At 41.8% G+C, this 15,772-nt stretch overlaps 1 protein-coding gene across 1 annotated transcript; it reads right to left on the bottom strand.

Moving 5' to 3' along the window:
* Nucleotides 1-6,189: 6,189 nt before the first annotated feature.
* LOC114568387 (probable histone deacetylase 1-B) lies at nucleotides 6,190-13,569 on the bottom strand. The gene is made up of 12 exons (XM_028597988.1): nucleotides 13,357-13,569; nucleotides 12,065-12,177; nucleotides 11,621-11,738; nucleotides 11,454-11,528; nucleotides 10,531-10,669; nucleotides 9,783-9,924; nucleotides 9,604-9,696; nucleotides 9,326-9,434; nucleotides 8,856-9,239; nucleotides 8,439-8,594; nucleotides 8,311-8,356; nucleotides 6,190-7,153 (listed from the first exon to the last, which is right to left on the bottom strand). The coding sequence occupies exons 1-12, from the start codon at nucleotides 13,403-13,405 to the stop codon at nucleotides 7,126-7,128; spliced, it is 1,452 nt and encodes a 483-aa protein (XP_028453789.1). The 5' UTR covers nucleotides 13,406-13,569; the 3' UTR covers nucleotides 6,190-7,125.
* Nucleotides 13,570-15,772: the final 2,203 nt, after the last annotated feature.

Raw genomic sequence — 15,772 nt, 5'->3', positions numbered from 1 at the left:
GCTCGGAGTAGAGCCGCTGCTCCTTCGCGTCGAAAGGAGCCAGTTGAGGTGGTTCGGGCATCTGGTAAGGATGCCCCCTGGGTACCTCCCTAGGGAGGTGTTCCAGGCACGTCCAGCTGGGAGGAGGCCTCGGGGAAGACCCAGGACTAGGTGGAGGGATTATATCTCCAACCTGGCCTGGGAACGCCGATCCCCAGTCGGAGCTGGTTAATGTTGCTCGGGAAAGGGAAGTTTGGGGTCCCCTGCTGGAGCTGCTCCCCCCGCGACCCGATACCGGATAAGCGGACGAAGATGGATGGGTGGATAATTTGTGTTATTAGTATATTTAGTTAAATAAACTACCTTTTTTCTCTCAATCTGTGTGTGACCTCTCTTTTGTTGCCGGCCTTGAGCCAAACCGTAACAATAGTACATAAAAAAAAAAAATCAGAAAAAAGCCATAGTATAGTATGTCCAAAAAGTGATGAAAAAGCCATAGTATAGTATGTCCAATAAAGCCATAGTATTGTACATTGAAAAGAATCATAAAAAGCCATAGTATAGTATGTCCAATAAAGCCATAGTATTGTACATTGAAAAATCATAAAAACACCATAGTATAGTATGTCGAAAAAAGTGATGAAAACGCCATAGTACAGTATGTCAAAAAAAGCCATAGTATAGCAAGTGGAAATATAAATATATATATATATATATATATATATATTACTCTTTGGCTCACGCAGTGAAAGAATAAAAAGCGGTACATTACATATGGGAGAAAGAAGTGATAGAAAAGCCATAGTATATCCAAAAAAGTTATAAAAAAGCCATAGTATAGTATGTCCAAAAAAGCCATAGTGTTGTACATTGAAAAAAAATCCTAAAAAAGCCATATTATAGTATGTCGAAAAAAATTATCAAAACGCCATAGTAGAGTATATCCAAAAAAGTGGTAAAAAAGCCATAGTATAGTATGTCCAAAAAAGTGATAATCAATCCATAGTATAGTATGTCCATAAAAGCCATAGTATTGTACATTGAAAATAAATCATAAAAAAGCCATAGTATAGTACAGGGGTGGCTAACCAGTCCAGCATAAAGAGCCAAAAAAAAAACACATGCACACCCACACTACAACAGCGGCTTACAGTTCTAATGATGTCATAATACAAAGCAGAACAGTTTTATAGGTTTCTTTCTTACCTAGACTGACTCAGTGGGAAACTTGGCAGTCTTTGTTATCCACAAGCCTTTTCAGATCTGGCTTTTACTCAGTTGTGGCAACTCGAAGCAACTCTTTCACTTGTGTGTCGGTAAGAACAGAACAATGTTTTGACTTTACTTGTTTCAGTGTAGAAAACACTGATTCACAGACATAAGTTGCTGCAAACATTGACATTGCAGCCTGTTTAACATTGGGATATCTGTCTGTGGGCACTGTTTTCCAGAACTCTGTGGTTCCTTCTCTCAACACAGATTTCAGTCTGTCATCCTCAAAAAGTTCAATCATCTCCAACTGGGACGCTGCTTCATTTGTCACTAAAGGGGCTTTCAAACAGTCAGATTCAGCAGTGAAAGGGTTAATGAGGAAGGTGATCTGTGGCCGTTTTTCCCTCAGGTTGCAGAATCTGTCCTCAAAACTCTGCTGCAGATTTCCAACCAGTGTTGCATAGCGTGCAGTGCTCCTTTGTAAGACCTCAGCTGCTCCTCCACTTGCCTTCAACAAGGATGGGAAATGTGTGAGATCTCTCTTTTGAAGATGGTTCTGGAATAGCTTGAGCTTGTTGACAAATGTGAAAACACTTTGCACCAGGTCAGGCAGCATTTTTAACTTTCCTTGCAGATCTACATTCAGTTTGTTCAGATGATGCAGCATGTCGACCAGAAACCCCAAATCTGAAATCCACTGGGGGTCATGTAGCTGAGGATATTCCTTATGTTTCACTCCCAGAAACAGCTTCACTGGGTTCAACATTTCAAAAAAGCGGGAAAGCATGTTACCTCTTGAAAGCCATCTCAGAGTGCAGTGGAAAAGCAGATCACTGGGAAGATCCTCATCAAGTTCAGCTATGAGGTTTTTGAACGGTCTGTGATTGAGAGCATGAGTGCGAATAAAATTCACAATTTCTAGAACTGGTTTCATGACGTGGTCCAAGTTCAGCTTCTTGGACACCAGATGCTCTTGATGGATAATGCAGTGAAATGTCCAAAAATCCGGGAAACGGTCATCAGCTTTACACAGCCCAACAAGGCCATTTGCAGCTCCTAACATAGCTGGCGCACCGTCTGTGGATATATCTGTCAGTTTTGACAACTGCAAATTTGCCTTCTCAGCAACAGTCATGAGTGTCTCTTTCAGGTCGATGCCACGGGTCCTGTCTTTTAACGGAACAATGTCAAGGAGCTCTTCCTTAATGATGCAGTCTTCTGACACAGACCATAAAAATATTGCCAACTGAGGCTTATCTTGAATGTCACAACTCTCATCCAAAGCAATGCTGAAATACAGGCATTTCTCAAGGTCCGTATGTAACTGTGTTTCAATGGACTTGTTAATATCCGATATTCTCTGTTCAATTGTGTGCCGTGACAGCTGCAGGTCTGACACAGACCGCTTTAAATTGTCATTTTCAGGCGCGAGGATAGCAATGACATCTTTGAGACATGTCTTCACAAAGTCCCCTTCACTGTATGGCTTTTTGGCACGAGCAATGTTCCATGCTACCTGATATGATGCTAACGTGACAGTCTCGGAGTGCTTCGCGAATTTTCGAAAAAGCTGAGTCTGCTTCTCTGACTGCCGTTTCAACGCCTTTACCTTGTGCTTGCGAAGTTCACTGCCTTTGGGGAAATCCCGAGCGATGTTAGCATGGAGTGAGGTGAAGTGGCGCTCCAGGTTTGATGCTTTAAAATGCGATAGCGAAGTCTCGCAAATCAAGCAGAAAGGCTTCCCATTTCGTTCCACAAAAAAATACAGTTCCTCCCACTCAGATAAAAATGTCTTGTGCTCCTCTTCATATTTGCGCTTAGCTTTACTTTTCCCAACTGACTCTGCCATTATTCACTTACTCACTAGCAGCACCTACCCTGCATTGTCAATACACGATATACAACTAGCTACGGCAACACCACTTAAACAAACCACATAGTTACTGTCCTTACCAATGGTCCTTACCATATGGTCCTTACCGACCGACGCGATACGAAACGCGAAAGGGTCCATATATAAATATATACACAGTATATATTTTTTTTAACCCAGCGCCCAGCCGCTCAGTAAGAGCCTCACAGGAGCAGGCAAAGAGCCGCATACGGCTCACGAACCGCAGGTTCGCCACCCCTGGTATAGTATGTCGAAAGAAGTGATAAAAAAAGCCTTAGTATAGTATGTATAAAAAAGCAATAGTATAGTACGTTGAAAAAAGTGATATAAAAGCCATAGTATAGTATGTCGAAAAAAATCATAGAAAAGCGATATTATAGTATGTCGAAAAAGCCATAGTAAAGTAAGTGGAAACATATTTTGGAAACGCCATAGTATAGTACATCAAAAAAAATCATAAAAAAGCCATAGTATAGTATGTCCAAAAAGTGATAAAAAAGCCATAGTATAGTATGTCGAAAAAAGCCATAGTATAGTAAATCGAAAAAAATCATAAAAAAGCCATAGTATAGTATGTCCAAAATGTGATAAAACAGCCATAGTATTATACTATGGCTGTTTTGAACGCAGTCAACTCGGGTGTGACGACATTCCTGTCTTGCCTGAGTAAGAAACCTTATTTATCGATACATGTGTAGAATTCTACAAGCTTTAGCCCACACGTGATTTTTAGCTCTGTCATGTATGCATCTAGTCTGTGGAGACATTGGCGCTCCTGTTTGTATATACTGTAAATTACAGGTGAAGGTTGTTGACCTTTAATTAATTTATATGAATTGTACTGTATATTTATTGTTAAATGTTTGTAAATATTGTCAATTTTTAAAGTACTATGGACCTCTCATTTGTATCCTGAATAAAGTAATTATATTATTTTTTGTGTACTATGGTTAGTTTACAGTTACAGCAGTGGAGGAGAAGACGGATACACAAGGATTCATCACTTTGACCCACAGTACTTTGACTTTGAACTGGAGGCTCCAGCTAACACCAGAGGAAGGAATAATTTAATGTCTACTAACCACCTCGACTTATTCCCTTCATCTGAACTGATCTGTGAATCAGTGTCCTTCTCGCAGATTACTTCAAATAAATGTAATGAGGTCAAGAGATGTGACTGTGTCTTAGTGACCAGAGGGTTTCTGCTGTTTTTTTAAGTCATTTTTCTAACATCACTTGGAAAGCAATCTTTTCTACCGTGGACCTGCAGAGCTATTGTGTGAACTGGACTTGACTGGCTTTCCAGTTACACATTCTGACGGGTCACAGATTTCGGTGTAACACCGGAAAAGCCTGGGTTTGAGTATCTCGCCAGGTAAAAGGTAGCAGGAGATTTCTTTATATAGGCCTAGTTGTATATTGTATAGAAGTTAGGGGTTACTATTTTATTTTTTTCCCCCTTTACTTGTGTAAAGCATCCTTGGGTTTCATGAAAGGCACTATATAAAACAAGTTATAATTGTGTTGGTTGCTACAAAAAGCTCTTGCTAATGCTTTGGCTCTTGACAGTGATAGTGACAGTGATTTAGCCCAGGATACAGCCAAAGTAGGCTAAGTTAGCGTATACATTACTTGAAATGCAACGATGCATCGGTAACGTATTCTCTTATTGTAAATGAATGATTTTCAGTCTTTAGCAATACATTCATCGCAACTGTATGACCTCCTGCTAACGCTAACTCTGTAACACAGTGGGTAGTACAGCATCAGCAGGCGCACTACAAAAGGTCTTTACGACAGCAGGTGTGGTAGTAGAATTTGATTTGATATATTTTCTGTTGTAAGCCATTCCACCCCAAGTCACCATAAAATCACTGAATTTAATGGTGCCATTACATGAAAATTTCACTTTATGAGGGTTTTTAACATTAATATGCGTTCCCCCAGCCTGTCTATGGCCCCCCAGCGGCTAAAAATGGTGATATGTGTGTAAACCGAGCCCTGGATACCCTGCTCTGCCTTTGAGAAAATGAAAGATCAGATGGGCCGATCTGGAATCTTCTCCTTATGAGGTCATAAGGAGCAAGGTTACCTCCCCTCTCTGCTTTACCCGCCCAGAGAATTTGGCCCACCCATGAGAGAGACATCATGGCTTTCAAACGAGCAAAGTGGCAGTTGGTCAAGGCCACACCCCTCTCTCCTCCTCAATAGCTACAGACACAGAAATGCCACATCCTAAGGAAAGCTCATTGTGGGACTGGCTCTAGTGGCTGTAATTCTGCACCAAGGCTGAATTTTGGGAAAGAGACTTCAGATACAGTATTAGGGGACCACTAAGGCCGTTATTAAAGAGACTTCAGATACAGTATTAGGGGACCACTAATGCCTATATAAAAGAGACTTCAGATACAGTATTAGGGGACCACTAATGCCTATATAAAAGAGACTTCAGATACAGTATTAGGGGACCACTAAGGTCTATATAAAAGAGACTTCAGATACAGTATTAGGGGACCACTTAGGTCTATATAAAAGAGACTTCAGATACAGTATTAGTGGACCACTGAGGTCTATATAAAAGAGACTTCACATACAGTTTTAGGGGACCACTGAGGTCTATATAAAAGAGACTTCAGATACAGTATTAGGGGACCACTAAGGTCTATATAAAAGAGACTTCAGATACAGTATTAGGGGACCACTAATGCCTATATAAAAGAGACTTCAGATACAGTATTAGGGGACCACTGAGGTCTATATAAAAGATATTTCAGATACAGTTTTAGGGGACCACTAAGGTCTATATAAAAGAGACTTCAAATACAGTATTAAGGGACCACTAAGGTCTATATAAAAGAGACTTCAGATACAGTATTAAGGGACCACTAAGGTCTATATAAAAGAGACTTCAGAATGCAGTATTAGGGGACCACTAAGGCCTATATAAAAGCACCAGAGCACCATGTCATGGGACCTTTAAGTTGTGTCTGCGTGATCTATGCAACAACTGCTAATTTATTAACATAAACCTTCTAAATGTAATGCAATATTAAGCAAAAGAATTGCAAATATATGTATAAAAAAAATTAACTCTGGAGCAAAAACAGTGTAACAGTTTTTTTTTTTATTTTGTATTACAAAGTTATGATAATGCACATTTCACAAGGATAAAACTCAGAACAATCACATGTAGAGGGGGCATTTAGCCAGCTTACTCCACCTTTATGTTTAATGGTGCAAAATATCTTAAAACAAGTCACTCACTTCCAAACACAAGCCTCTGAGATGTTCACACCCATTCATACTTCAACATAGAAACAATGCAGAAATAATAAAAAAAAAATATTACATTGAACAGATATTCATATGAAGATAAAGGGACCGACTGTTCATGATTTAAAATAAGTTACTGAGCAGAGATCAGGGCCCATCTGGCCAAAGGGAGCAATATGAACATGGTAAAGGCAAGATCATTCTAAACATGCATTCACTGATACATTAACGCAGCAAGCCAAAACAAGTCTGTCCAATGCTGGTTATTCTAACAGTATCATAAACAAATGTTTAAAAACTGACAGAAAAGCCTTTTTGCATGTGAGCACTAGACTTATAAATCATCTACATCTGTGCAGGTATTTCAACGTGAGCCCCACAAACTTGTTTGAATCTGAAACACCATGATAGGAACAGTAATAATTTGAGTGCTTTTCTTCACATTAAAGCAGACCTGGTTCACGCAACAGCTGGAGAGGATTTGTGTCACTTGTTTTATGCTACATGAAGCTCCAGTTGGGTGGGGTTTACACCCAGGGGCACATTTCCAGATAGGCAGCTGTAGTTGTGCAACGCCCACTCAACTGTTGCTTCACTGAGGCTGGAAACAAATGTAAATAATACAATGTGAACCAGGTTTGCCCATAAGAACACACAATAAAACAGGAATACAAAAAAGGGTCCTATTGTGGCAGCAGGAGAATATAGGAACCGGTGGGGTGGGGGGGGACAACAGTACAACCAACCATTTCTCCTTGCGCCAGACTTCAAGTTGCCTTCACCTCTTCTTTTGGTCTGAAACACAAACCGTTGAAGAATTTTAGCAACAAAATACCAGACACGCTGTCAGGTCTAGGCTGTCATTTACTTCAAGTCAGTCTGTTCGGTGTGTTCCGTGCTGTCGTCAGTCGGAAGAGCCTTCGGCATTGACAAGTAAAATTCGGTCAGTGGGCAGTCGGACTCAATGACCAATCCGTTTGGTGGAGTGCTAACCCTTGACTAGCGAATCAGTGCTTCTTTCACAAGAAGAAGCCCGAGAGCTGACAACGGCAGTATCTTCTTATTGCTAGCCATCGTATTTTCTTCAGTTCAGCGAGTAAACAACGATCTAGGGCTGGGCGATAAATCAATTTTATCGATAAAGTTCAACGTCAATTTTTTTAAATGAAAAATTGGTTCTCTCCTTAACATTCTCCGACTCTCCCCTCTGGGCTCCCGTAGTTCCGAACGGGCTCAGCCGCCCCGCCCCCCCGCGCGTTTGCCATAGAGATACACAAACATGGCAGCGACAGGGGCTAACATTAGTTCTATTCTTAACTAGTCCTTTCATTACCTACTTAACCGTAATCTCCGCAGAAATGACCGGCAGCTTGCGGTGCTCTGTACACGGCTGACAGTCACGTATTCTCGTATAACTGAACTACCAGCTAGTGCTGACCTGAAGGAGCACCACAGCCGGTGTTGAGGAACTGTTGCAGCTCATCACATCTACTAAATGCTGCTGATACGACCGAGCTGTGACGGAGGTCTGTAGCGGCTTAAACAACTAGCAACCGCCGCTTTGTAACACGGAGCTCCTCTTCAACAGTTTTTTTTTTTTTTTTTTTTTTACCGCTAGCTACTTTGAAGGAGCTTGCTACAGGTATGCTACATTCAAGAGACCATGGGATGTTAATGCACGTTACTCAGCAAGAGGTGAAAATAGGGGCTAGGTTGCACGACTAAAGTCCAAATGACTTGAACTTGTAGGCGAGGAACGAGAAGTGAATTAGTGCATGTGAAAACAGCTCTAAGCTCAAAGACTGGTGTAGTGTACATAAACGTTCAGCTTTTAATTTATTCAGTAGTGCTTCTTGCAACTTGAAAAAACTGTTACTATCCACATGTTTTCACCCTACCGGGTTTAAAATGTTCATATTCTAATAATTAAATCAGAATGTGCTTGATCTTACCCTGATGTGTCCATCTTCTCTTCCTCCTTCTCCTCCTCTTTCACTTCTAGGAGGCAGAAAAACAAGAGTGATTATTACAATATTTACTCCTCTACAAATACCAGTGGGGCTTGAGAATCAAGTCTTACCTTTCTTTTCCTCTCCTTCCTTCTCTTCCTCCTTCTTCACTCGTTTCACCTTCTTGTGGTTGGCCGCGTTCCTGCGGCCTCCTCCCTGCCCCTCCATCTCATCCTCAGAGTCAGAAAACTCCTCCTCGCAGGCTATCCTCTTGTCGTGGGCCCGGACTGAAACACAGAACACACACCGTTGGTTTAGGCATAGGTCATTCATTTTCCTTTAAGAGCAAACACAGACTAGAGCTGGACAATCGTGTAGGATACATCTTACTCTATCTGTAGTGTCCTGGGATAACTTCTGTAATGATCTGACACTATAAATAATAAATTGAATCTTTACAACCCGAGCCCTGTCACGTGTATCACGTCGATGCAGGTGACCATTTTCTTGTGATCCCGTCTAAATCTATGCCTGTAGAAGTCTCTTACTAGAGACGCGTTTGTCGGGGTCCTCCTCCTCCTCCTCGTCGCCGCTGTCCGGGTGGGGGGCATCCTCGGGGATCGCCTGCATCTGGACACCAGGGGCGTGAGGCAGCATACGGAGGTTTTCAAACAGACGCTGCTTGATCTTCTCCAGGTATTCGTTGGTGTTCTGGTTGGTCATATTGGACGGGCTGATGTGCAGCTTGAAGTCGGGCCCAAAGTACTCAAAGTAATCGTTGTAGGGCAGCTCGTTGGGGATGGAGCAGTCCAAGGCCACGGCGGTTTCGTACGTCCAGCAGCGGGCCACGTTGCGAATGGTGTAGCCGCCGCCGCCCAGCATCAGCAGGGGCAGGTTGAAACTTTTGATGTACTCAACGCATTTGGCGTGGCCTGGAAAGAACACACAACTGTCAAATTCTCCGAAGCGCAAAAGGACTTTGCGGTATTGTCGTGGGAAGAGTGAATTGTGTTTATACCTTTGATGGTGAGGTTGAAGCACCCCAGTCGGTCCCCAGAAAGAGAATCCGCTCCACACTGGAGTACAACAGCACTTGGCTGGTACATCTCCATGACTTTAGCCATGATCTAACACACACACACACACACACACACACACACACACACACACACACACACACACACACACACACACACACACACACACACACACACACACACACACACACACACTGACAAACAAGCTCGAAGAAACCGTCTGATTGATTACGTAGTACCTAAATAAGAGCAGACTTACAGGTTTGAAGATGGCTTCGTAGGACTCATCGTCAATACCATCTCGAAGCGGGTAGTTTACTGCATAGTACTTGCCCTTTCCAGCTCCGATGTCCTGCACACATTGGGAGATATTGAATTAATGCCCGCATTTGCACAAGACACGCCGATGATCTTAAAAAGGGAAAAACAAAAACACACCCTGAGGTCTCCAGTGCCAGGGAAGTATTCCCCATACTTGTGGAAAGAGACAGTCATGACCCTGTCTGTGGTGTAGAAGGCCTCCTCCACTCCATCACCGTGGTGGATGTCAATGTCTATGTATAACACCCTCTGGTGGTACCTGGAGAAGAAAGAGAATTCAGTTCAGGACATTTTAAAAAGGGCATTCACATAACATAGACACCAAAAACATATCAGGGCAGAAATCAGGCAGCCTACACAGGATAATGTGGCTTAAAAGGTTAATTTGCTCTAGTAGGTACTTCTACAAGACAAGTTTTTTTTTTTTTTTAAACGGGCCTTCAAATGATGGGGGACGGAGGTGGGAAGACTAATTCAGGTATACAACTAGTCCTGATGCATTTGATATCCACCTCCAAAAAGCGGCCCAAAGTGAGTTCGACCACCTTAGCAGCAAATCAAACTACTCAAAATACTCAAACAGAAACTTGCCAAAATAATTTTTAAAGATGGCATTGATTGTCATTTCTAAAAAAGGCAGAAACACTGCGAGAAAATGACGAAGGCAGCAATCTAGTGTTTGGCACGGAGTTGTCTGATTGTGTGCATTTTATCAGAAATAAAGCTCCATAGCAGGTGTAGATCTAATTCAGCTAATCTAAAATGTACATTCCAGATTTCTTTGAGGGCCCAGATTAACTAAAACCTGACAGATGGTTGGAAAGACAGGATGATTCAAATTTAAAAAAGGAAGGCAGGATCTTACTTGAGCAGCTCGAGGATGGCCAGGACAATATCGTTGACGTAGCAAAAACCTGAGGCCTCAGACTTCTTGGCGTGGTGAAGTCCGCCGGCCCAGTTGATGGCGATGTCAGTCTGCTGCTTGTTCAACTTCAATGCCCCAGCTAGAGGACAGAATGAACAGAGTTAAATAAACATGAGTTTAATGGCCTTTGCGTGTTTTTTTCCGATACCGGTGCTAAGGCGAAACTTTTAAAAACGGTGCCTGAACCGATACTTTTTAAGAAAGTAAAAAAAAAAAAAAAGAAAAGAAAGAAGGGTACTAAACAGTCAGCAAAGGGTATTTTACAATAACTGTTACGTCCCGGTGTTGGAATCCTCTCCAGTGAAATTCAGTCACACTTTACACCGTTTAGCTGTCAGCATTTTAACCGTGTTTAATCCAGCTGCTAACTAATGGTAGGCTAACGTTAGCTGCTGTTGAGTGTAGTGTTAACTAGCGTTACGTGCAGCGATGCAGAACCGTTGCCTCTAATGTCCATTTTCGGAGCATCAGTGAGCAGCGCAGGCATATCAGTGGCACCAGAATGAGGCACCGAAATCCGCGTTGCTATTCGGACCAGTCGTTAAGGCACCGGTGCCGTATTAGTACCAGGTCTTGGTACCCAAACCTAGTCTTAACACTTATAAATGTGCAAAAAATGTTCTTGTAATCCAATATAGATTTTCTAAGCACCCTCTGGACAGTGCTGTGTGGACATATATTTCCCAGCAAGGATGACCACTGGTAGTTGAAATTATGTTTAACTTAGTCCAAGACACCATAATCACTAGACTAAATTAAGGCCTATACTTAAGATTTATTCCATGCACACAATCATGAATATCCCTCTTGTTTTAGGGTGGTACACCAGAGGGATTATGGGAAGTGTGGTTTGAGTAACTTACCGACAGATCCACCTGTTGAGAGCTGGCAGAACTCAAACAGACCATCAAACACTGGACAGTCCTCTCCGACGTTGACTGCGAGAAAAAGAACAAGACAAAAAGATTTAACATTATGCGGAGAGTAAGAATACTCCAGCACCCGTTGGAAGAAAAAAGCGGACACTCACATCGCTGCATCTGTTTGCTATACTCAGACATGTTGTCTGGTCGGATGGACCTCAGGAACTTAATGTAGTCATCGCTGTGGTATTTTGTCATCTCTTCACCACTGGCTTTGTGTGGTCTCTGGAAACAAACAGAAAGACGATGAGGAAGAAAGTGACAGCTGACAGACACTTCCCCATTCATCAGTAGTCATTGGGTTTGTCCGATTTTGACACGTTTCTATTCACTTACATGTGACAAGGTCATCCAAATATTCAAACACCAACTAGCCAATTAAATATGAAAAATACTCGGATCACAGTCAGAAACTATCAACAATTATGTTCTCATATGAGACACTAGCTTTAAAGATTATGAGACTCTATGCTTTAAAGAATATGGCGTAAAGACACATACGTTTGGATCTGAGTGTTGGGGAATGGTTTGTGTGGAGTGATATAACTCACATAGATCTCCATTTTCCTGTACAGTCCATAGTTGAGAAGGAGGTTGTGTGTCATGCGGATCCTGTGAGGTTTCATGGGATGGCCCTGGCCATAGTAGTAGTTCCCCACGTCCCCTTAGAAAGAAAACATTATCCAGACAAGTTTAAATTACAAATGTTGCTTAATAATCTATTGCCACGACCCAATTTGCCTTTTCTGACTTGGCTGTAAAGACAATTTAATGCCAAACTCCATTCGAAAATGTCCTGTTTATCTGCAAATGTTAGAACGATTTACTTACAACAATTTTATGTTTTAGGGTAAACCAGTCTTCAATCCAATCCACCAAGCCGTTTTTGTTGCAACGTTTTTTTTTACAGATTCGCCTGTTATTCACACAATTTTCAATTGCAGATTACACTGTAGGCACTAACATGACCTGATCTTAAAATCTGAGAAATAAAAATAGGAGATGGTCAATTCGCTGGATTGTAACGTTAGCTTGATTTATTCATATGCTACTTGACCTAGCTAGCTATATGTTTGCAGGCGATATAGGGCAATAATCAGCTGTGTTTGTACCTGCAGGTATGGGATTTAGTTTGGTTTTTTTGTTCCATATGACAAAAATGTAATTTTCATTAGAAAGCCCGAGAATAATCAAACCCTAACCCTTACAGTAATTAGCAGCTTAACCATCCCACTTGTACTTTCTACACTTGACGTTGCGTACGGTGTGTATAATTGTCCTAAGAGTGCTTATGCATAACAGAAAAGATAAATGCAATATAACTTAACGGCACTTATTTGAACGAAAACTTTTCGTTAAATAATCTAACTGACAACCGGTACACCGGTCCCCACTTCTTGGAAGTTAATAGCAATTTGGGGCAAAATTGATGTGATTAGCGCCGGGTAGATCCATGGCTCTCGGTTCCCCAAATGACCAAGTTACCGCAGATACACACATCACAAGCCAATAAAAGATTTCAATAATTTAAGGGCATTGTTCTGGTTATTGGGTAACTTGAAAATGAAATGAACACCGGATGATACATCGCGTGCAGTTTCAAGCTAACAATTAGCTAACGTCCATAGATATATCTATGGCTAACGTCAAGCATACCATGTAGCTAAAACAGGCTAGTTAGCTAACCAATCGTGCAAGCTAATGTTAGCTCGCTACACCGGCTAGCTAGCATGGTCGTACTGTACACTTTAAAAAAATACATGTGCAATTTCCTATACAGCTACACGCCTTCAAGGCCGCTTCAATCATGGGAGAACCCGAGGTGCACAAGTTGAATATTTACCGTCATAGTAATAGCAAACTTTTTTCTTTGTTCCTTGAGACAGCGCCATTTTACACCAATTACCCCAATGTTCCGTGCCCACCGGTTCCTCTCTTGCACCAGGAAACTAGCGTGGAGCTCCAGTCAACCAATCACAGACGTTCAACCGCCCGACTGGGAGGCGCCGGTATCCAAACCAAGGACCGCCGACTCGAGGTTGAAACTACATCCAGACAATGTGTAGAGATACTGTCTATGGTAGAGACCGGTGGAGCACAGCACAATTTTGTCTTTTAATTGAGTTATGTAGAGGCGATCTTATTTGTAATCCCCAGCAATTGATAATTAGTTAATTAATGACATGAGCAGCTTCTTCTGTCTTAAGTCATTGGGGTTCAGTGTTATGCCCAGTTGATTGTGTCAAGGAGGACAGGGATAGGGACACTTAGGACATAAACTAAAAGCAAATAGACAAAAAGACCCCACTTAGTGCTGTCAGTGTTGTCATGTGTCTTGCTTGTCCCCAGGACAAAATTATTTTCAAAGCCCCCCCCCTTCCCTTGGCAACCCTCCATTCTGAAAACCCACCCTGCAACCACACTGTACCAGTAACACCATTATTTCATTGATTTACAATTTTGTAATTTGTCAATATAATTGTATTCTATTATTGATTGGTTAAAATGAGTAGTCAGCCCCAGTTTAATTCTGCTAAATAATAAACCTTTATTTCAGCCTTCAAAAGTTAATATAGTGCTTAAAGATGGGTTTCCTCTACATTGATTGATGATTCAGTGATCTAGTTTTATTAAAGTATAAATGTATCTAAGCTTAGATCTTGGCGTTTGAAATCTACAATACCCCTATCTACATATGCATATGCCTATTTCCTCTATTATTTCAGCTTAAACCTATAACAAGAAGCCATGTCCTTTTCAGGTGTAGACATTTAAAAACTTAAAATGCCACGTTTTATTTATGTCTGTTTTTTTTTGTGGGGCATTTTTTCAATAGGATAGCTGAAGTCATAAAGGGGGAGCTAGAGGGGGAATGGCACGCAGCAAAGGGCCGCACGTCGTAATCGAACCCGCAGCCGCTGCGTTGAGGACTATACCTCTGTAGGCTACATGGGGCACAGGCTCAACCAGGTGAGCTACCCCAGGCACCCCTTGACAAAATATTTCTACATTTATTTTATTTCATTTGTTTATTTGACAGGGACAACTCTCATTGATCAAGAAAAATGTGTCCTTGGCCAAATCTTAGGAAGGTACCCTAAAATAGAATTTAAAAAATCTACTCACTGTCCTTTTTTATAGTGTAGTGTACAATAAGAATGATTATACATATTGATGCAGGCTTAGTACTGGAACAGATTGGGAAACCAGACAAGGGGAGGAAGGTCTGGCAAATGTGATAATAGACAATAGGTGATCAGCTTTGTGGCATTCCACACAATGGCCACCAGGTGACAGTGTAAGCTTACGTTTTGTTTGACTGTAACTCCCAAATCTCTGCAGACCCCTTCACTGCTGAATGAGAAATGCAGCAGCACCCCTAATCTGATCACTCACATACTATCATGTGTAGTATGCTGTGCAAACAAAACACTGGAAAGATCAACTCCTTGTGGAGCAGCCATAAATTATTTACAGCTTACCGTACCTGCTGCCACGCAGTGTAAGCTGTATGTGGAAGATTGACACAATTTAGGTATGAGTTGTGATGAATTTGCTTTGGTATTTAGAGACACTTACAATGAAATAGCTGTTCGAGCTTATTAAACAGTTGGCTTCAAGAGGCAGAGAGCCGTATCAACGCGGAGCCCCGGTTTTGTTTAAATAATCCACAATTGTTTGAAGGCTGGGTCCAAATGTAGCTCAGATCTCAACTCATCATATCACCATGTGAACTAGGTCAGTTCACCCAGAGCAGGACTGCTGTGTTCAGTTAGCCACGTTCAGGGAGGCCAGTCGCCTCCTTCAAATGGAAGGAATACTGTTAGATGTGAAGGAGGAGGGGGAAGTGTGTGTGTGTGTGTGTGTGGGGGGGGGTAATGGTGCTGATCTCAGGGCCAAAAGCCTAATTGAGGGCCAGGTGGGGGTCATTGGAGCCAACATGGTAGTGTTTGATTATCGCCAAACCCAATAGAGCTAAAAACACGTGGGTGTTTTCTTGTTTCAGATTCACAGTGATGTGTCGTGGGGGAGTGCCACCTAATCTCAAGACACTGAGCGTTTGCTTTAATTATTATTAGCAGTGGATCATTGCCTTTGTTGTTCAATTATTTTTGTTTATTTATGTTAACGACAGAGGGTGTCGAATGCTGTACAGATTGTAGAACCCCCCCCCCCCGTCCCCCCGTCCCCCCCCATTGAGGCAATAGCGATATTGGGCTTTATAAATAAAATGAGTCTTGACTTGATATGTTTGTTTG

The sequence above is a fragment of the Perca flavescens genome, chromosome 14 (genome assembly GCF_004354835.1).
Source record: "Perca flavescens isolate YP-PL-M2 chromosome 14, PFLA_1.0, whole genome shotgun sequence".
NCBI classification, from domain to species: Eukaryota; Metazoa; Chordata; class Actinopteri; order Perciformes; family Percidae; genus Perca; species Perca flavescens.
The sequence above is the reverse complement of the archived record's forward strand: the minus strand, read 5'-3'. Positions and strand labels throughout refer to the sequence as shown.

Bases quoted from the DNA above. Each gene is read 5' to 3' on its own strand.
- LOC114568387 (XM_028597988.1), bottom strand. From the start codon at position 13,405: ATGGCGCTGTCTCAAGGAACAAAGAAAAAAGTTTGCTATTACTATGAC. The intron at 9,697-9,782 runs GTGTGTTTTTGT...CAATGTGTGCAG, and splicing joins CTGGCACTGGAGACCTCAGG to GACATCGGAGCTGGAAAGGG. The intron at 8,595-8,855 runs GTAAGAGACTTC...TCTGTGTTTCAG, and splicing joins CCCCGACAAACGCGTCTCTA to TCCGGGCCCACGACAAGAGG.